A 22,390-nucleotide genomic window follows, 5' to 3' on the forward strand; every position below is an offset into this window, starting at 1 on the left:
CAAACCTATGCTGTTAACCTTTAAAAAGTCAAAAATTATAAACACAATTAGACACAAAACAACAGTTATTCTGTCTTCAGGCTACAATCAGGAGGCAATGCTGTTCCTCAGGCCAACAGGTCCGGGCTACCAGCCACACTGAACGTCTCCTGGAGTGGCTGTGCCCCATCGCCACTGCACAGCGGGTGGAGAGATGGAGCCACATGGCACTGATCCTGCTGCTACCCCATCCATCACACTGCTCCCAGTTCCTTCTGGGAAGAAAGCAAAAGGATCCCAGGACACCTGTGAGATAGCTGCCATGTAGGCAAAAGGGACAGGACCCTGGGGTGAAACGGGATAATTTGAACTGGCTGCGGAGGCCTCCCAGCAATGCCAACAAGAGCCAAGGTATCTGCCGAGTATCTGATGCATTGCTAGCCTCAGCTCCATTGCTCCAGGAGAAACTACTTGCTGACAACTGAGAAAGATCAGTCACCTCAGACTACACTGAAATTCCAAGAGTAATTTACTAAACAAGAAGTTGAAGCATAAAGTTACCTTAAATAGTTAGAGTCTATGACCTTGGAAATCACTCCTGGAGGACTCTATTTTGCCTCATCTTCCTGGGACTCGCAGATGGGATTTTAGCTGGTTTTGTGTTACTCATCTCCATCACGGACACTGCTTCACATTACACCTTCCTAATTCAGCAGCTCAGTGAATTAGAGGAATTAACCTGAACGCATTTAGCTGTAACCCTGTAGTCTACATCGCCGACTTGGATTGCTTGGCTTTAAGCACAAACAATATGTTTTCCCAGAGCTGTAAATAGGAACCGAGCAGCCACGCTGATGATTTAAATGCTGTATCAACAAGGAGAGTAGACAGCAAGTCTGATGCCCTTCTCAAAACATTAAGGTTAAGAAAAAACAAGACAAGCATATTAGGCTGGAGAATCCATGAAGCAAGTAATCTGGGCAGATGTGAATTTTTTTTGCAGAAATATTTGCAGAATCAATTTCAATTTCTATAATGTCTTCCTCCTTCCACCTCCCAAAGAACCCAGGGCACTCCAAACACAGTAAAAGTGTTGTTCATCATATTTAAAGCTCTATGGCAAAACGTTAGCTCGTGCTTTTGCAGCAATCTCCTGCTATTTCATATTGCTGGTTATACACATATTAAAGATCTCCTTTCCTCACAGCATACTCAGCCCATTACAGCATTTTGTTTATAAACAGGATTAAATGCAGCCAATCTCTCACAGCCTTACATTGCACATAATTAAATGCTCTATAATTTAACTATAGTCATGCAAGTGACGCACAGTACCACCTCCATTACCTTGGACATGGGCCAGATGGCTTCCCTCCCACGTCACACTGCATCTACGCTAGAAGTAAATATTCAAGGGTAAAAGCAGGGAAAAATACTGGTATCCTCAGTCCCCAGAAGGGACCCTGGGCTAGCAGTGCGCAGGATGATGCTACCATACAACGCTATCTAAATGGAAAGATTTTACTTTCTTCTCAGCTAGCAAGAAGTTTGCCTATTTTGTTCCCTTTTACTCGTCCACTTCCCCTCGGGTCTCAGCACAATGCGGTCCATGCGGACATTCCTTACCATATTAGGCAGCGAGAGGCCAGAAAGTGGAAGACTCGGGGCCTTCCTCAGCTTAAGAAGACAGACCGCAGGCACGTCCCCAGTGCCACGCTTCCCCGCACGGCACTGGGGAAGGGTGGCAATAAAATCGTGGGATGCGGGGCAGTTGCAAAGACTCCCAGGGCTCCCAATACATGCAGTCTGGCTACGACAGACAAGTCCCAAAACACTCACTAAAGCCATTTCTGATCTTTCAGTTGTTTATCAAATCCATCTTTTAACAAAGGTAAACACCACGATTACCAAAGCTAGACTGGAAGCCTCTGTGGAGGGTAAAACGCCACTAAAAACAAAAGTATAGGTGAGAAAAAGAACATACCAAAATCGGGACCCCCAAGTCATAACTCTGAAACAGCTGTAACACTAAGGAATTTAACTTGTATGAGGAAATTTCCAGTCCATTGGACTTCCCTTAAAATTCACAGAATCAATCTTACAAATTCAGTCCTTCTAAGACAGAGGTTTAGTTTTTGTTAGTACCCAGCTGCATCTGGTGATTTCGTGTTAGTAGCAGAATTAGGCAGAACATGTAATATTTACAAAACAGAGCGGGTTTGAATGGTGTTTTGCAGAATGTAAAATACTCATGTTTCATAAATCAAAGTACAGGGAGCCAGAAATGGAGCCTACTTAATACACTTACTGTGATTGTAATCCATAATCGTATGTTCCAGTGTTATTCCTGCATAAAAGTTAATTCCATTAATGGGTCTGGGTTTTACACTGCACTATACAGACTGCCCTAGAGGAAGTTCATGAGAACAGATGTTTTCTTTGACACTTTTACTGCCCAGAAATTGTTACTTTACCGACATGACACGCAGCGCACTCCCCCGTATTTAAAGCTTTTCTTTGACCAACAATTTTAACACATGGGTGAGGCACATTTGCAATGCTTCTAAAGAGAACTTCAAGGAGATAACATTCTTTAAAGGATAACAAACATTGTTCTATTTCTCTCATGTATGGCATTTCAACTACACTTTTTGTCCAAATTGGTACCCCATTTCTGCTGCTGCTTAATAGCAGTGGCAAGACAGGTACAAGTCAAAGCCAGAAGAGCCAGGGATAAGGAAAACCCTTTCCGAAATGTCACATTGGACCATCCTCTTTAGCCTTCATCATTACTGCTGCACTTGCTGCATCCCAGACTAGAGGCACTGGTTCACATCTGCACTGGCTGTACCGTGTCCGTACTCCCTGCCCCCCCCCCCCCCCCCCCCCCCAGGGAATTCTCGCCGGTATTTCGGTCGCTGCCTGGCAGGGAGCAGAGGTTTCCCAATGCCAGCCTGCCCACTCTGCTCTGGTACTAGCACGATCTTTCAGACTGTCATCACTTCTGCTTTCTGAGAAACAGAGACTAGACTGTGGCCAGACTCTTCCCCCCCACCTCTGGTTCGAGCTCAGGTCTTTTCAGACCAGCAAAGGCTCTTTCCTTTGCACATCCTTCCCAGCGGAACCACGCAAAAAACTCCCCTAGAGCTGCTTCCCCAGAGGCTTTTTTTCCAGCTGAAGTTCTTGTGCCCTTGAACATTTATTCCACAATAAAACTTTGTCTGCTCTTCCAACTTTCGGCAACGCATCCAAGCGGTCTGCATCACCAGGAGAGCGGCAGGGCTGGCAGAGCATGCGTGCAGGTTGCCCGACACATCCTATTAGGAGACTGCAGGCAGCTGCCTACAACTCAGCCAGAGTGTCTGGGCTGGTTTCCCACGCTGGTGCTCATAAGTTTCAGCCAGAATAATTCATCCACTTAGAACAACATGTATTTACTCCTTTTTTTCAAAACCTGTGTTTACCTTTCCTTTGCTAATCTCCGGCGCTGCGCAGTTTGGAGGAGGGAATTCAAGTTGGGCCTTTTCTGGCTCACGTGAAAATCTTCCCAAGATCAGCCAAGATATAAACACTGGAGGACAAACCCAAACCCCTCACATCAAATCAGGAGAGTTTTGGGGGTCTGTAACTAAAATGAGACACTTCAGTGTGATTGGGTCCACAACTCTGATGGTGGTACCTGCTATTCTAGAATGATTATTACTGATGAATTAATGATCATTAATTGTACTTCCTGCTTGATACTAGAACAGAAAGCAAGGAGCTGCTCCGTGACTCTTGCCAAAATGATGGCCAGCTAGCAGGGCAGAAATCTCTCTGATTTGGATGTAAAATAAACCAGTCAAGACTGATCAAGTGACATGATGCCGGAGGCATGCAGTAAAAAAAAACTAACCTGAAAACAGATAAAAACAAGAGGACTGGGAGAATGTGAAAAACAGCACCAGCAGAGTGGAAGGGAAGTCTAACCCAGGGTCTAGCATATGCAACGTGCCTAAGGGAAGAGGGGACTGTCACCACCAAGCATGTGCACAAGGGGACCAAGGGAAACAAAGCAAAGAAGTTGCTCTGCTAGTACATGGGAACCCGCAAGAAAATCACAGGAAGACAAAAGGACTCCTTGCTACTGATTTGCGGAAAAACAGCATCAGAGACTGGGTGACCCTGAATTTTTGGGCAGGAACATATGGTGGGTTCTTACGAGGTGCAATTTACCCATTTACACGAGTGGTGAGGACTGTGCTCAGTAGCGTTTTCAGCAGTTTTAGACTCTAGGAAGCCTCCAAACCTGCAGCCTCAGACACTCTTTTGTCTTAATTTAGCTAATGTGGGACAACTTCCCAGAAGAACAAGACATTCTCAGCAAGTCCAAAACACGACTGCTGGAAACAAGGTGTCCCTATTATTATTACTTCTTACACATTACAAAATATCCCTCCTTCACTCTTACTGTGAGGCAGCAGAAGTGTCAAAACAATTTTAGGGATGATAAAAGGCTGAATCTTTCATGCAGGGCTAAGTGGAAGATTTAACGAAGCCGTGTATCACCATGAACAGAAACCCCTGTGGGAAGAGCTGGGCTACTCGAAGCAGGTGGTGCTTCTGTGGGAAGGAACATCCCGCACTCCACGTTGCAGAGTAAGCTCTTGGAAAGCAAAGGCTGGCACGGAAAGATAAGCACATGTTAAGAGCCACCCCAGCACCGTACCAGCCTCGGGTCCCCAGCAGGTTCACCGTCACCTTGCCCCACTGCGACAGAGCATTGCGAAAAGGGAAACAAAAATATACTCTGAAGAGCGTTACCCAAAATTTCAGCAAAGAACCAGTTAATTTAAACAAAATGATGCTTCCACCACTCTACTGAATTGCAAAGTACGTGGAAAGGCTACCGCAAGTTCAACGTTTTCTGGCAAAGATTAAACGTCACACAAGCAGGCTGACCCCTACGCAACCTTAAATTTGCTGTTTCCCAGGTCTTGCACATCACGTTTTAATAGTCTGGAAGTGTATTTAGCTTTAATAACATCATCAGAGTAAGTCATATTGTCAAGCTCAAATGTCTTTTAGACAAAGACAGATAAAACCAGAAGAAATCAATGCAATTTGGAAGGACTTAATAATTATTATAAAAGAAAAGAGAGAGCCTCAAAGGATAATGAGACTGTTGCAAGAACAGGGGAACAATGAACAGTCTCTGACGTGTTGCTTGCCAAGACAATTTCCCACAAGTAAACAAGTCCACGAGGAGACAAGAGCGCAGATTTTAGAAATACAAAACTTAATGTCCAAAATAACAGTGTTGGGGCAATTCTGAGATACAAGGTCATGCTCCTTCCTGGGGACACCTGACAGCCACACTCGCCGGCCACCACAGCCTCTGACAGCACTCTCAGTAGGGCACTCAACCCCTGCTGCTGCTGCAGACCCGCCAGCTTTGAGAACTGCCTATGGAGCTCTCAAAGAGCCAACTTCTGAACTTAGGCCAGCCTGTAGATGTTCTCTGTCCTTCAGACAAGAAATCAGTAAGCCATGTGCTTCTCAGAGCTACCTCCCGGTTCGTACTCAGCTCCTGAACAGAGCCTGAACCTCTCGTATAAACAAGAGTAAAGCCACAGACTTCTTGCCACCAACACTCAAGAGTGAAACACCAGCTATGTAGATGTGCTTTCACTTACCCGGGGTTCCTTCACTTCCTCATTTCCATCAACTTCATCATCATCCTAGGATGAAAAGCAAACAATTTAACTAGGCAGCCTTGGAGACAACAAAATTTCATCACAGGAAGATAATGTATTGCTTATGATTTCATGTGAAAGCTAAGAACACATCAAAAGAAATGCCTGTCTGGATGCTTTTGGCTGACTTTTTGGGCCAGATCAGGCTTGGTAACCCAAGGGCCATTTAGAAGCTGTTCGTACTGGGGACAGAACGACTCTGGAGATGGCTACTGCAATCTGGATGTTCCTCAAGGGTCAGCGGGAGGAGCAGGGTACCCACGGCACACGTCAACACTGTGCCCAAGGGACAAGCGCGACACTTGGGAAGCCTGCGTATCTGAAACGTCGACATAAGGTTGACTTTCAGAGAATATTCTCCATCTCGGCTAAACACCAGGAGGAAAGACTAGTCATCCCAGACAGCTTGCACTTAGGCAGCCTCTGTGACCCACTGCTGCTTTGTAACAGCTCCAGGTTCTCATGGAGCAGTGGAAAGGTACCAGGGCATCACACTGCTCCATGCTGAACTCAAGGTGCTTCAGAACTTGGAGCTGCAGATTTGTATCGAGACGATGGGGAAATGCACTAAAACTGAGAAGTGTTTGCCTTCTGCTCTGAAGTGAGGAATATTACTACAATGATCCAGCAGACAACTGGGCAAGCTGTAAAGCATTTAACTACCAAAACAATAAGTAAAAAAAAAAAAATCACATTTGGCATGCAAGTGAAACAATTGTAAGAATCATTTGAAAATAATAAAAAAAGGGGGTGTCTGTGGTACGTCTTTCAACAGACATTCTGAGGCTTCCAGCAGGGCCATTCAACTTGTCTGTAACTCCAAATATTCAAGATATCTACTGCTGCCACGAGGGAGACCACTGGGGCTTTTGTTCCTTGTGTTGCGCAGGAAGCCTCTACCCCGGGTGTACCAGGCAGGCGGCATGTCCCCAGCTGGACAAGAACTGCTGCAGGCTTCTCAGCCATGATTTCGTAATACTTATTCTCTCGTGAGAACGGTGATCTATTTTTCTACCCGACCCTCTAACCAAGGTTTGGAGGGTGATTTTCCCCTCAGACTGAAGAAATCCATTTGAAACCTAGACTAAGAGAAATGATGACGACACAGGCAGCTCTTCTGCCTTGATACTGTGCATCCTCTGGTGCCGGGCAGGGGATGCAGACACAGGTTTTATTCCTCACTGTCTTCCTTCTCGGGGGCCTAAAGCGCAGCCAGACTTGGGCTCAGAGGAATCTGAAAATAATTCCAGTGGCTCATGACCTCCTTCTTCCACAGGAACTAGACTTCTAATCCCTCTTCTCCCGTGTGGGCTCTTTCACGGTTCCGCAAGGATTTCACTGATTTACGGCTCAAGAACAGGCTTCCCGGAGCCTGCTGCTTGGGTGTTACATGGGCCAGAGACGGGATTCCTTTGGAAGTGCCAGTCTGAAATAGAGTTGGAGTGGGAAGGACTACTGGAAAATCAACTGACTTGGAAAAAAATGTGAAGCTTGGAATTGGAGGGAAATTCACCCTGAGTATTACAGAATGAGTTTCTCTTCTCTAAGGAACTTGAACTTACATCTTTTGTCGAGAAAATGATGCCAGTGCCTCTTCGTCTCTCTTTTGGCCGCCGCCTCTCTCGGATTGACTGTTTGTTTGGAGATCTGTCATCTAAATCCCGATCTTCACACTCTGGACAAGCAAAGAAAGACTGCTTTGGTTTCAGTGACTTAGATCTGTGCTTTTGCTAAGGTACTGGGGCTCCTTCCAAGCCAATCAAGATCATCTTGGCTTGTGTCAGATTACAAAGGAGTTATTAAACCGAATGGAATGGAATCTCAGTGCCCTACTACATCTGGTTACTCACACTCCTTCCTTTTCAGAGCCCAGATAGGTTACCCTAGCGGTCAGCTCTCCCCAGATCATCCCGACTTACTCCTGTTCAGAGGACAAACTGTACTGTACTGGGGGAATCTAAGACCTAAACGCTCCATGGATTACTATCTCATTTACTTATCTGAAATGGAAAACATCCTTTTTATCCCTGTTGTTACAAGCAACACGCTGCATCCTACATTAAGATTTCCATTTAAACAAATAACATTTGTTTTGTGAGGTGGCAGCTCCCCATACCGCTCCCCTCAGAATAACAAGTAAACTCATTCTCTCTGTCTGTACACATTGGAAGTTCTGAACCTCATGAAAATCCCTGAGCTTTGACTGTTCTTCAAACTCCTGGGTACATACCATTTTTCTCCATCTCTGTGGCTGCACCTCTGAAGTCTGCTGGATTCACAGAGTCAAGACCTAGATACTTATTTGTTCGAGTCAGGTATGAACTTGTATAAAGGAGAGGTGCTGACGTGGAAGGAGACACAGGCGTCGTCGGTTTGTCTGGCTGTGTTGGGCACCTTAATCGCCGATAGCCAGTCTATAAACAAAGAACCATGTTGAAAAGTTAGCAGAATGGAGAGGAACAAGCAGATTTGGGATTTCAGGGAGTTCGGTAATCTTTCAGTGCGTTTTCTTCACTGCTGCTGCAAGTGATGACCTCCATCCGCCAGACCAGGTTCATTCCATCAGACAGGGATGAATATTAAAAGCATTGCACAGCCAAAATGTGAAAGCACCCTCGCATCGCTGTGAAGTCTGGGCTCAGTCTCTTTGTCCCTACAGCCAATAGCAGGGCAAACAAGTTACCTAATAGAAACTAATGATTTTGAGTAAAAACCAGCAGTGATGCAAGGGTGCTTTCCATTACACACAGAACATCTGTGGAAAAATGTGAACATGAAGCCTCAGCTCAGCCTGCACAGCAAGGATGGATCCAGGCCACATTTCTATCATTAGGCTTTTCATTCCACTTTCTGTGATTTACACAGTTTTATTTTCTGGCAAAAGACAGAAAAGTGAAATTCCCAGCAGAAAGCAAAGGCACAGCTAACCTCTAACACCTACATACCCACATCCCTCGTGCAGACAGACCGCTGAGGTGCGGTACTACTCCTCAGGACGACTCCTTCCCGGCAAGCCTGCCCCCCTTAAAAATACACAGACTCCCCAAAAGAATTTCTCCCAATCTCAGCTATCCTAAATGGCTTCATTAACTCTGAAACAATGAGAATTGAGGCCAGGAGGATCACCTCCTCATCTGTATTTCTGCTCCACCGTGACCGGGTCTCCTGCCTCTCACTGCTGTCCTCAGCAGGCTCGGTGCTCTCCGCTTTCTCACTTTGCTGTTCCTGAGCTTGCCGCTCTGCCCGAGACCGGCTGAAGGTTCGCTCTGCCTCCTGAAGGTCTGTCAGTGTCACACCCTGGGAAGAAAGTAAAAGAGAATTTTTCAATTTACGCAATTAGATTTCAAGTCTTCCAGGTCAGTTTAAAATGCCCTGCAGGCTTATACCCGGCCAGGCTGTTTCATCTCTGTGTTAAGAGAAAGAAGAGAATTCTGTTGGCTTTAACACATTTCTCAGTCTACCGACATAATCACTGACTCAAAGCAACCCAAATATACGTGATCAAGCTACAAACTAAACGGCAGGTATACTGCACAGATCAGACCCCTAGAATCCAACTCGCGCGTGCCTGGGGGAGCGCTCCGTAATAACTGTTTGTAGGGGCGTTTGCCAGAGCCTCTCCAACACAGTGAGAGGGTAGACAAGCCCCTCATCCTAAGTAATAATAGAAGAGCAGAAGAAAATCTTGCCTCTCTATCCATCAGCTCTCTTTATCCTACACGCAGACATTAGTATTTCCATTCTTTACCTGCGTAGACCTGCGAGTCTGCCGGGCCTGCCTGGATCGTGCCTTCCTCAGTGATTCTGCCTCCTCATCCCGCACTGGAGTCAGATATGACCTAGGGAAAAAAAGGGCAGAAGAGGTTAAACCAAAAACAGATGGTCTGCCTTCTCATCTCTGTGAGCTCCCGAGCTGAGATATTATTCTCTTTCATACGGATAAAAATCATTTTTAGTTCCGTCTACCAAGACTACAGTCTCCTGCTTTGGGACAACTTCCCTATGAGCATATGATACACAGATGCTCACATGTCGTTCTCCCTAGAGTCTCTAAATTATCTCTAGTGTTGAACATGTTCTGTTAAAAAAGGTGCAACTATTTAGTATATTATTTGCAGCATTCCATGTCATTGCATCATTAGGAAAAAACCCCAAACCATCAAACGCACAAATCACCTCTCATTCAGATAAAGATCTCAGGAACAGAAATCCTGCACTGACACATTCCTCAGACCCTCCTTCCTGTCGTTATAGTCATGATCATACTCCTGCAATCTGCTATCTTCTTCAGTACAAAACCCATCAGAGCTAGCGACTGGCTGAACTGCAGGTATCTTACAAAGCCAAAACACCTTGAAAAAAAGCAATAAAACGGAAGAATGACCTTCACACACCGGATTAAACCGAGTTCCTTAACACTGGAAAACACACAGTTAAAATACAGAGCCAGTCACCAGGAGATTTCATTAAACGTGGGAGACTTCAAAAGAATTATTCAAATGAAAACATGTAAGGTGAACTCTCTGCCCCAGCATCCACTGGAAGAACTGGAGGGGGATGCGGCAGCGCTGGGCATCGCACAGCAGTATGTCTGAGCTCCACGTTACAGAACCACAGGATCATTTAGGTGGGAAAAGACCTTAATATCATCGAGGCCAACTGTTAACCCAGTGCTGCCAAGCTCGCCATTAAACCATGTCCCTAAGCACCGCATCTACACTACACCTTTTCAGCCCCTCCAGCGATGGTGACCCCGCTGCCTCCCTGGGCAGCCTGCTCCAGTGCCTGACCACCCTTTCGGTGAAGATGTTTTTCCTCATGTCCAACCTAAACCTCCCCTGGTGCAACTTGAGGCCGTTTCCTCTCGTCCTATCACTTGTTCCTTGGGAGAAGAGATGGATACCCACCTCGCTACAGCCTCCCGTCCGGCAGCTGTAGGGAGCCATGAGGGCCCCCCCGAGCCGCCTCCTCTCCAGGCTGAACCCCCCCAGTTCCCCCAGCCGCTCCTCAGAGCGCTTGTGCCCCAGCCCCTGCCCCAGCCCCGCTGCCCGGCTCTGGACATGCAAAGCTGCTCCGTGCTGGTGGAGTGGCTTCTGTCTTGGGAAAGATTAATTAGATCAAACTCTTCAGCCTGGTTAATAGGGAATGATTATTAAGACTGTCTCACTGCAAGGATGAAGGTGCCTGAAATGTTCTTTTGTAGGTCTACCACTGCCACGGGTTAAGAGTATCAAAGATCTACGTATGTTCAAAGAATAATTAGCCAAGTGAGGGATGAAGATCTATCAAGGAATACGCTCACTTTGTCCTTGGACTCTTTGCCTGGTTCTCCACTACAGACCACCTCCACGGAAAAGGGAATGGGCTGAACGGATTCTGCATCTGATCCAGTAAGTTCATATTAGAAAGATTACTAACTTTGCTGCACCATGACGAAACCTCAAAGAACCAGGGAATCTGGATCATTCTAAAATCACGTGCTGTGATGGCTTCTGTCCACCTTCACGGTCTCGTGCTCAGCGCTGATGTAGCTGTGCAGCCAAGTGCAGCCCGTCTCCGGCACCCGGCGGAGACACCGCGTAACTGGGGTTCCTTGGACTACTGGCAGGACACCCACGGCAGCTAGGCACCCTGCACTTCGAGCGCTGGCAGGGCACACGTGAGAGGTTCTCACCTAAAACTGCTGCAAGTATCTGACCCAATAAATTGTGCCCTGAACTCCCCTGATCTCCAAAGGGAGCACAAAGGATCGATCCCTGTGCTGGAGACGCTGCACTGCAGACCTCTGGAGGAGATGAATCACGCGGTGGGAGCTTGCTACAACAGAGATGTCTACATCCGAGCTGGCCAGGCGCGCTGAACTGCACTTCCAGGGGGCGATTTATCACCTTCAGAAAGAGCCTCCAGCACAGATCATGTGAATGCATTGCAGAGGAGCTCATTTCTCCCCATTGATTACCCAGACAGGCACACGAGCCGTGATGGATACGCCAACACGGAAAGGGCCTAGAATTCTGAGGGATGATTGCCTCCCAAGAATTCACTGTTTCCTGAACAAAAAAGCTGCTGTTTGATGAGTGAAAGCTGTGCAACTCCTCATTTTGCAGACAAGTCATTCTCTTCTGCTCTCCTCTATGCAGTGCATCGGTGTTACCCAGGTAATGGCACGTTAAGGAAACAATAAGCATTTTCTGCAGCTTTTGACACAGAATAGCTGATATTTGCACAACATCCGGAAGTAATAAGCCACCTACAGGAAGAATGCATTTGCAAAATATACTGCAAATTAAGTTCAGGGCAGTAGTAAAAAAAAAAAAAAAGCCAAACCCAAACCCTAAAAAATATATTCCTGAAACATATAAGCCAATTATATTTGTAGCTAAGGAAGGTGGGCAGTGTACCGCAACAGCTTTGAATCAGCGGCATTTACGTCTCATATTCTCCAATGAGGACACAGGCGTGTAGGAGCTACATGCACACGATGGGAACGAGATACGACCTGCCTTTGCCTGAGGAGGAATGTGGCTCACACAAGAGCACGTACGCCACATGGGCACAGCGTGCTTCTGCAGGAACACTCCTGGTACGTGTGAGCAACACGAGGTCACGCTTACAGCAGCTGAAGTACTTCTGCACACAAAAGAAAATAGTACTGAACTCCTTGCCACTGGCTGGATGTGAGAAAGGACGAAACAGATTTTCAAAGCAGTTTTAAAAAAGGTTAGGCACATGGGTGGAGAGGAGGCTGGGCATGCTGCTGCTGAGCCCTGGGGGCTGCCTGGCAGCAGGGTCTGCAGGGGCAGGAGCGCAGCAAGGCTGCAGCGTTTCCCTTGTTCCAGTGTTTAGCTACAGCTCTGCGCCCAAGAGTGCACAGATACAGCAAGAGAAAACCATTTCGTGTCTCTCACCCCATCACCCTCCCAGACTTTCTTCCTCTGCTCTCCCATAATTCATACAAGACTACAAGTATGTTAAAACATCATTAGCAATTTTGGGTGTCCAACCTGCAACGGTGACTTAATCTTCAGACGAGCACATTTTGCAAATCAGAGTGGCTCAGTCTGGGCTGCAGCCTGTATCGATTGCTAACTTTTGGTTTCTTTCCATTTACACAATCCCCCACATCTTGGAGCTCACCCAAAGCCATTTTAACAAGCATGAGATAACTGAATTTTCTGAAACAAGTCGGCAGAACCACTGCACAGTGACATAGCTGGTTTCTCTGAGTGAGCAGCGACAGTCTTTTTCTGGTGATGAAAGAAAGTGGCTGTGCTGTAAATATTTCAAATGCAAACCGCAGACACCATACCTGCTGGCAATTCAATCACATTCAATTCACATTGGGGTTTGGGTTTTTTGTTGTTTTTTTACCTTTGTGGGAGGGAGGGAGGGTAAGGACAGATTTTACAATTTTAGGTGATGCTTCACTTTGCTTACAAGCTGAATTTTAAGAGACCTGAGCATGCTAAATGGGATGGAAGACAGAAAGAGAGAACAAATTCACTGAAAGGAGATGGCAAGTCTGATGCAGCCACAAAGCAAGGCTGGGCTGGATTACAGAGGGAGAGCAATACTGTACTCTCCAAAGCAGAAAAATTGCAGATCACAGCAAGCTGCAGGGGACAGACAGCAAATGGGGTACAAGGCAGTAAACAATTCACGGAGTTTTTAATTACGTTTTCAAGAAACACATTGGTTGCGAACTGCAGTATCTATGTCACCCTATTAATTCAAGCAAATATCACATGATCCAAGCAGATCTTCAAAGAAATGGTCCTATGCATTGTACTTCCTTGCAATAAGCTTTCTCTGAGAAATACATGAAGTAAGAGCAGCCATCATGCCAAGTTCCAGGCACACATAAAGCAGAACAGATTTCTCCTAGAGTTCTGGTTGCAAGTGCAAGCAGCAGAGTATAAATTGTTAGAGATGTGTATGTGAAAGTCAGCAAAACCACTGCAGAAGTTTATAGTTCCCAGAGACAGAGACAAGTGTGTCCTGCTGCCACGAGAGAGCTACAAGCTTTTGATTCGTGCATGAACTAGAAAAAAGCTGGGAACTGAATGATGAATCTGCCCCCCACTTAACTCTTCCTTTTTTCAAGAAAACACCGACTTCCTCTGTTAACTCTTTTTATCAGGACAGTGCAACACCAAGATGGATTCCAACTACTCATCACTACCTCATGGCAAAAGGAGCTGCAGTAAGATACTAATAGAAGGGGAGATTCAAAACAGGGCAATACTAAGCCTGGACATACATGATGGTAAACCAAGAATGCAAAAGCAAATGTGTATGTTCGAGAACATTTGCCAGAGGGAAAAAAAGAACATACCGTGGAGAGAAACCCTTTCCAAGTAAAGGGTGAATGATGCTGAAAAAAAAATAATTACAATCCCCTGTTAATTGGTGCACAGATAGCAAGAACAGATGACGAATTTCTCCAAGGAACACAGAAGCTTCTGATCCTCTTTTTACAGTGCTGGGCTTCTTCCCTGCCTCCCTGAACTCCTTTAAGCACTGAAGAGACTGAAGCGTTTGTGGCAAACACGACCTACCAGCATGCAGAGCCTTTTGGCAGAATGACATCACCCAGTCCCAGAGGGAACACCAAGAATGTGCAGAACTCGGGAGTTTTACATTTTCACACTTCATTGACCCAGCACTGGAAAAGCACTTGCCTAAAAGACACTCACCTACACACATCAGAACTGGCAACAAATTTAGAAGCGAAACATTCATTATATGCTACAGCTGCCCTCTTGTCGAGGTGGATTCAAGGCATCTCATCCTGCTGTCAGCACACCAAAACCTGAGATACACCCCCACCCCCACCCCCCCTGAGAGCTGCAGCAGCCCACAATGGGTTCCCTCCATCCCATCAGGTCCTTCTCCAATAAACTCATGTTCCTGCAGCAAGTGCAGTAAGGATACAGTTGGCAGCCAGTAGCTATAGTGTGTCTGGTCGCTGCAGATGCAGCTGTGGGTTGTGGACCCGGCTATGCTCCATGCGGCTCTGCAGGACAGCTTGCCCTGCGCAGCAGCCGCTCCGCTGGTCCTCTCTGGCTCCTCTCAGCCCAAATTCTCTTTCTAGTTTAGGAGTGAGACTCTGAACTACACTCAGTAGACTAGGAACTATAGTGACAGTTTTCCTGGAAGGCAGGACAGACTTCTGGTTCTTCCAGATCTGGAAAATGCAGGTGAAGGGGAGCCAGGCACAGCTTTGGCTTCCTGCACGTGAGGTGGCACCTTAGGCATATGAAAAGCCATACAGATATTCAGACTCCAAAATGTCTGAAATAGCTGTTTTTAAGAGTACAGTATCACCATTCCAAACACTGCAGTATTTTTAAAAATATCATACATATATCTCTTATACATACATATATATATATCCATGTTATATATACATACCTACACACACACTCTGAAAAAAGGAAGATAGAAAAAAATAAAGCCCAGCAAAAGCCTCTAGTACTGATACTGTTCCCCTCGAAACAATTGGAAAAGTACAGCATCCCAGCAATGCATTCCTACAAACTGGAAATTTGCCATTAGCTAAGAAACTATCTCTAAGCTGGGGGAGGGAAGAGAAGCAAGTGCAAGTTTCGGAGGCAACAATGCTGACAGCAGTTCCCGAAATACAATTCCTTAAGTTAGATAACAAAGTATGTACCCAGCAGCAAGTCAAATAGTTGACAATTACAGGGAAACAGTCAGAAAAAGACTCTTTCCTGCTCTCTCATCCAAACAACAGGTTTCAGTTCTTCACTGTATTTCTCCCTGCACGAACGCGTTCTGTGTGCCAGCCCACCGCAACTGAAAACACTCATCAGAGAAACTGCCACGAAAAGTCGGCCGACTATAATTTGAGAAGACATGCAACAGGCAGGAGAGAAGGGCAACATGTCAGACCATGCAAGCGTTAGAGCTGGGAATGAGGGGAGAGACAGCCAGACAATGCCGAGTTATTTAATAAGCTGAGGACAGAGGGATAACAGGATCATGCTCACAAAGCGTTTCACAGCTGGCTCGAAAAGGCTCGGCTGAGTATTCACCATTTTCAGGCTTTTGCTTTTCTCTCTCAAGTTGGTCCTGGCTGTTCTGGGCTGTCATTGTGTTTCAATCTGGACTGTGAATTCTCAACTCATGAAAGTTTAAATGTCTGAATCGCCATCATCTATTTACAGAACGATTAGCAGTTTAACAAGCAGAAGATTTATTTGCAACAGCTTTGCTTTGCTCAACATGTTCAGGTGCTGATCCGAGAGGTTAAGAGACTTGTGATCTTTATCCCTTGTTAATCAAAATAACAAGTGCCCTTTATCCCTCTGCAAAACTCACACTTTGATGCGATGCTTACAATGGGTAGAGGTTACATGTATGGCAGCTGGTGCTTTAAGAATACTTCCTATCAGACAGCTCTTGACGATTTTGCGTGTGCTTTCCCATCTGCCCCTGTTCATTTCTCTGTATGCCCACCAGAACAGCTCTGCGTTGAATGCCGTAGGGATACAGCACACAGCTCAGCGCAGCCTGGCGTGCTGCAGTACAGTGAAGTGAGCAGCGCTCTAACTGCAGACCTAGGTGGGAACGCAGCCCTGCTCGCTCTCAGTCCCAGGTGCTCTGTTCTTCCTCTGCCAAAGAATAAAATACAGCACTGGTACCTACGGAGAACTCACAAAGTTTGGGGCTGAGGGAGAGAGCGCGTAGATTGGAAGCTTTTAAACAATCGATGTTATCCCTCTGCATTAATTAATGCCACTCAGCATCATGGTAAAAAGTGCAAAGGCAACAAACATCACAGGGATTACATTCCTTAAACTGGCTACCTCATCTGGAGAAGGCTTGCTGTTGCTGTGAATCTAGGCCTTTAAAGTTCCTCCAGCACTTGTTTAAAAACAACAACAAAAAAAGCCCCCAAACAACCCAGGACATTTTTCTGTAAGAGAAAAGCAGAGTGCTGCAAACGCAAACCCATGTAAAGCAGCAGCACCTCTCCCCTGCCGAAGCTCCCCTTAGTTACTGAATGCATGAGCTGAGACCGTCACAAGTGCAAAGCTTTCCAGGCTGGAACATTTTGAAATGGGTTTGTGTTCAGCATAGGACGTTAGGTGTCAATACACAACACTGAGCAGTTTGTCACCGTGTCATGGAACAAACAACATGCACTACTGTCTGCAGTCCCCAGAGACTGAATCTTTGCACTAAAAAAAATTGCTGCATGAAACGGAGCGGGATGAAACTCCATCTCCTGCCAGATGATGAATGGAATGAATGCAAAGATGCAAGTGTCCTGCATCTAACAGTATTACTCTTTCTCATTTTTAAAATCAGCCAATGCAATCTGACATTTTAAACAGCCTTAAACAGACCTATTATAGCTTTCCCAAAAGCTACCTTACGGTGCCTGAAACAGGGCAGGAAATTCCTGGGGAAAAAAAATAAGCCCTCACGTGGCAAAAAGCTGAGTACTTGGGAAATTGCCTTTTGCAATGAAAAAATAAAATAAAATCAAAACCTGATGGTGATAAAGAAGGTTCAGCTGTTGAACCAGATAAACCTTGGGAGCAACGCTCCCTTGGCACGTCCATCTGAGCAGCCTTTGGCTGCCACCTCGTGGAAGCCGCCACCCAGCAGATGCCTGAGCAGCTCTAAGGATGACGATCATGAATCAGCCCCAGCCGAATTACAGAAAACATCACTGAATATTAATAATGTATAAAAGATTTCCACTTTCTACTGAGCTAAGATCGCAATTTCCTAGCGTGGCAGTGGCGTTGGTTCGATTTCAAGTGTCCACTATTCTCAGGGCAGAAGATTAGTTAAATTTGCTCAAAAACTTTTCCTCTAGAAATCCCAGGGTGGCTACCTGGCTTCTCCACCTGTAACATCCACGGGTCGGTGCTGTGGAGCGGAGAATTTAACAGAAGAGCTGATTTTCCGCTAAATTAGCTCTTGGCTGTACCATCAGACAGTATCTCCACAAACACTTTGGGTGCATTCTTCAGTTTAATGGCTGGTTTTGAACACAGGCAAGTATTCGAATGCATCGAAGTTAGTAAATGCCCATACCCTGAGCTTCCAGGTACTAGTGCCCAGATGGAACTGGAGCCCTGGCGCAGGACTTGCCATCAGACAAATGTGCTGTTAGACACAAGGATTAAATACGTGAAACATCAGTGGTTACAATTAGTAAGTAAAGGAAACTGCACAGAGATTCCGCATGTAGACAGGGATGGGGAAAGGCAGTTTTACCTTCTGCTTGCTCCATGCTGTCAAGCTGCACTTCTTTAACATTGGTTAGCTCAAGTGGTCCCTGCTTCGTTTCCTTGACCATTCCTGGAGGATCCCGCATATATTCCTGCTTTGCATTATCAGGCCAACCTACAGCCTGGGCTCCTCCGCCCAAAGCAAATGCCAAAATATCCACCCCCCCTTCCCCGCGCGCTGGATAAAGTCAGCTGGCAGCTGAGCACGCAGCAGCACACCTGCTCGCCGCCCTTACAGCAAACCAGGCTCAGCAGCAGTGACCCCCATCCCACACCTCGACCTTTGTCCAAATAAAAATGCAGCCTGATTTCTGATACAGCAGGAGCAATCTCGCCTCTTCCCAACATGGACAATCCGATGGCCAGCAGAATTCCTGCCCTCCCACGTCATCTGCACCAGTAGCCTTTTTAAAAAAGGACGACTTTATCTGAAAGAGATTAACTGCAGAAGCGTGGCAGATAAATGCTTTCAACAGCAGGTGCCAGGCGATGGTTCAGTTCTTCGTGAGAGAGAGACCTCTTAACTTTTTGTTGTCCGCTGTGTAGTGTGGACAGGAATCCATCCCTTGCCATGCAGTAGCACCTCGCACGAGTGCCACCACCACTCTGCTTCCCCAGAGAATTTCCCAGGAGAATTAAGACTACTCAACTTTATGTCAGTCAGTGATAAGGATTATAGGGCTACATGCTACTGAAAACATCCCAAGGTGGTAGCACGATAATGCTCACGGCTTCTTCCTCCAGTTCCTCTCAAGCGACATTTAAATGAATGCAAACCCCACAGTTTAACTTTTACAGAGATCAGGGGTTCTTATTTTTTTGTCAGATAACAAGGTTTATCAGATGCACTGGGCATCCGCGCTCACCCTAGAGGAGTCATGCTCTGAATTTGGACAGGACAAGAATCACAAGGTAAAAGGACTTGCCAAAAATTGTTCACCTAACAGTACTGGTGGAAGAGGATTCAGTTAATAATATATTATTAATATATGCTACTACAATTAGCAGCTGGATCCTTAGAATGAAGGAACAAAGAATGAAAAATAAATTCCTCTTGGGAATGAAGCAGAAAAGGGAAATATTTGCTAGACACATTTACCTTGCATGTCAGTGTACTTGCTTCATCTGAAAAAAAATTCCAGGGGAAACTTTCGAGGGCAGGAAGGCAGGCTGAGCACAGCCGCCAGCCCCAAAGCTGCTACGAAAACAAGCCCGCTTCACTCCTATTGATTTATTTGAGAACTCATTCAAAAATAAGGGAGAGATATGTTTCCCGTCTCTAACAGCTTGCCTGATGGCAAGTGCTACCACCTTGCTGGAACCTTCCTGATGAACAGGAAGAACAAACACAATTGCAGAACGCGATCGTATAAACAAAGTGGCTGGGGGGGGAAGGAAAAAAAAAAAAAAAAAAACACCAAACAGAGAGGAAGGTCAAATTAAAATTGCAATTCTTACAAAAACAGGCCAGATTTCAAATTCAAGGGTGTGCTTTTAAACTGGTGACACAACTGAGAGCACAGTCTTGCCTGTCAGAAGCTCTCAGGCAAAGCCGCTCTGACCGCACGTGATGCTGAGCATGAGCCATGGGCTGCGTGGTCGCCTTTCAGTCTATTCTGGGAACCAAAGCTCTCACGTAATACGAAAGGCTTCAGCGAGAACCAGACCCCCCCCGACCTCCCTTCCAGCACCAGGTGCCTCATGGCACAGGTCATGTCCCGCACACGGGGCACGCGCAGGCAGCAGGAGCCCCCTGAGAGGGGCTGCAGCGCGGGGTCCCGGGAGAGGTGCCCAGGGCCCTGCTGAAACCGCGCGGACAAAGCTGCAGGTGACCTTTGCAAAGGAGCTTTCGGTGGCACTAGAGGCCGCTGTCACCCCGGGTGAAGGCGGATACCCCACGGTGGGCTGCAACCAACGGCCCCCCGATTCCCCACCGCCTGCTTGCACCAGGCAGGGACCAGGCGGACCCCGGTTCTGCACCAGGAAGAAGAGGGTCTGCGTGAGGCACTGCAGGCACCCACCCGCGTAACCCACCCGAGCAGAGCCGGTGCTGGTTTGAGTTCAGCCGGACAGATGCACTGGCGGTGTGAGACAATTTGGCGCTGGCAGGAGATCGTCAAAATGGCCCAACAGCAATGGTGGTCAGCGGCTTGAAAACCCCCAGGAAAAAGAGAAAGAAACTGCCTGGCAAAACCACCGACTCTGGAAAACAGCACGTTTCCAGCCTCCCAGCACAACTGCCGTGCCGCAGCAGAACGGGGGGAGGCTGAACGCGGCCGGGCACACGTAAACACGCGTGGCAGCGGCGGGGCGGAACATCCAGCCGTGTGGCGGGGACAGCCGGCAGCAGCGTGTCACCGTGCGCCGGGCAGGTGGCCCTGCGTGCCTGCGAACTGTCCTCCCCTGCGCTGCCGCCTCTTGTGTCTCATCACCCCTCTGCAGCCAGGCGAGGCACATGATTTCCCACCCACCGGGGGGTTGCTGACCGATTCAGCTGGCGAGCCAGCGGCAGGTAAAGCGCCACGGGTGAAACACGGCATGGGCCAGGCTGCGGGTGCTGGGCACCGAAGGATGCGAAACCGCACGCCAGAGCACAGGGCTGCTCGGTCCTCCCCAGACCTGGCAGTCTCTTCTGCTTTAACCTTTTGGCTTCACGCAGATAATTTAAGGCCACAAGTTAGGAGACATCCCTGTGATCTAATATTAGCTGATAAGCTTGTTTATGTTTCTGTTGCTAAGAGAAAGCCGGAGCTTTGGAAACACTGAAGCAGACCGAACACTACCGCAACAGCTGCCGGTGGGAACTGAAATCCATACAGTGCTTCCCTGACAACTGCCTGCCATTTTCTTTTTTAATTTTATTTTAGTGGAATTGGTCTCCTTCCAAAATAAGCTTTTCCCATGTAGGTGGCCTCTCCTGTTCCTCTAGCTCCATGTTTCCTAGTTCAAAACGTGCAGGCAGTTCCCCAGTCAGTATATCCTGCTGTTAGAACACACATTCACAAATAAGGTTTCCTCCACCCAACGCATCCTCGCTGTACCTTTTTTTTCCTCTCAATAGTTTCAAAGCACCAATTAAAGGTGGGAGGAATTTTCTGGTGTTTCTCTTTACATTATCATAATTCCTAAGAGTTGGTTCTCTAATACAAACACAGGAGACAAACAAATCTCCTACGCTATTTATAGAAACCGATTTGGTAATACATGCCAATGCAGTAATATTAATAGATGCTCTTTTGGGCATCTACAAATACTATCACAGCCGAGATCTCCGTCTGCAGACAGTGCCAAAAGTCTGGTGGGTTTTGTGGAGCCCATTTCTTCGGGGAAAAAATCTAAAGCTTCTGCAACTTGATTCTGGGCTTGCCGAAATTAAGATACTGTTGTGAAACTGTCTGAAGTGTGAACTAAAAACACAATACTCACTCTGTCCTCTTTTGCACAATCTCACTTTGCACCAGGAGTATCTTTTGGCAGCTCTTCTCAATTCAATTGCAAATGACACCAAGCCAACTGACCCCTAGCAAAATGACGAGGAGCATACGGAGGTACTCCTAATATTAACTTTAAGTGTTCTTACAAAGATACTCTGCAGCAGCTATTTCAAATTATGTCCCTGCACACGGAGTGGATGAATGTGGCTCATCCAGAATGCCTGACATACCTTCAAAGCACTCCCTGTGCTAGCTCTGGGGAAAAAAAAAAAATGCCCAACGAGCACTAAAACTTTGGGTATTTTCCAAATAGCACAGACCACCGTCTTTCAGGGCCCTACTGCAGCAAAGAGAAGCCCGCTGCAAGCATGCCCGCCCGCCCGCCGTGGGGGAGGCCCCCGACTGACTGCAGGCTACACGGCACTGCTGAGCTCTACCATCTTCATCTTTGCAAGCTGATAATTTCCATTGCTGCTTTTCACATCCTTTGGCTTTAGGCTATTTAAAATATGTCTGAGTATATCTCCACTCAGAAAGGTCCGTATCTTAAGAAGTTATTATTTTAGCTTGGAAGAATCTTATTACGGAATACACTCCATGAACTGGTTGCTAGTTAGGAATACACGGTTCATCACTGCATTTTATTTATCACCATCTACTTTCACCAATGCCATCAGAAGAGACAGAATTTGCAAAAGTTAACCTGTTTGCATGAATAAAGATGGAGCGTTTGCTATTTGGTACTTAAAAGCACATGGTAAATTTCCTTTGAAAAGAGCACCAGCTACCCCAGTTTTGTATCTCCCCAGTCTTAAAATACCATCATATGGTAAGAAAGAGATACCACCAGTTAGATTCAGTGTAATTAAAAATGCTGCTGCTGCTGAAATAGCCTCAGTTGCACAAGGCAGACTTCTGCCTCTGTGGTAAGCCTTCCTGTAGAGTCGATCGAAAGAAATGCATGCTGCTA

General features: G+C 46.6%; 1 protein-coding gene across 5 annotated transcripts in view; it reads right to left on the bottom strand.

Annotated features, from left to right (window-relative positions):
- PPP1R12B (protein phosphatase 1 regulatory subunit 12B) overlaps positions 1-22,390 on the bottom strand; it is a 128,249-nt gene that overhangs the window by 38,448 nt on the left and 67,411 nt on the right. For all 5 annotated transcript variants that reach the window (XM_055727930.1, XM_055727931.1, XM_055727929.1 and 2 more), the window contains 5 exons: positions 9,463-9,553; positions 8,841-9,011; positions 7,945-8,128; positions 7,277-7,389; positions 5,655-5,699 (listed from right to left, as the gene is read on the bottom strand). In XM_055727930.1, the coding sequence (XP_055583905.1) occupies positions 5,655-5,699; positions 7,277-7,389; positions 7,945-8,128; positions 8,841-9,011; positions 9,463-9,553 (604 nt within the window). The remainder of the gene's footprint in view (positions 1-5,654; positions 5,700-7,276; positions 7,390-7,944; positions 8,129-8,840; positions 9,012-9,462; positions 9,554-22,390) is intronic.

Source organism: Falco cherrug, chromosome 16, assembly GCF_023634085.1.
Source record: "Falco cherrug isolate bFalChe1 chromosome 16, bFalChe1.pri, whole genome shotgun sequence".
Lineage (NCBI taxonomy): Eukaryota > Metazoa > Chordata > Aves > Falconiformes > Falconidae > Falco > Falco cherrug.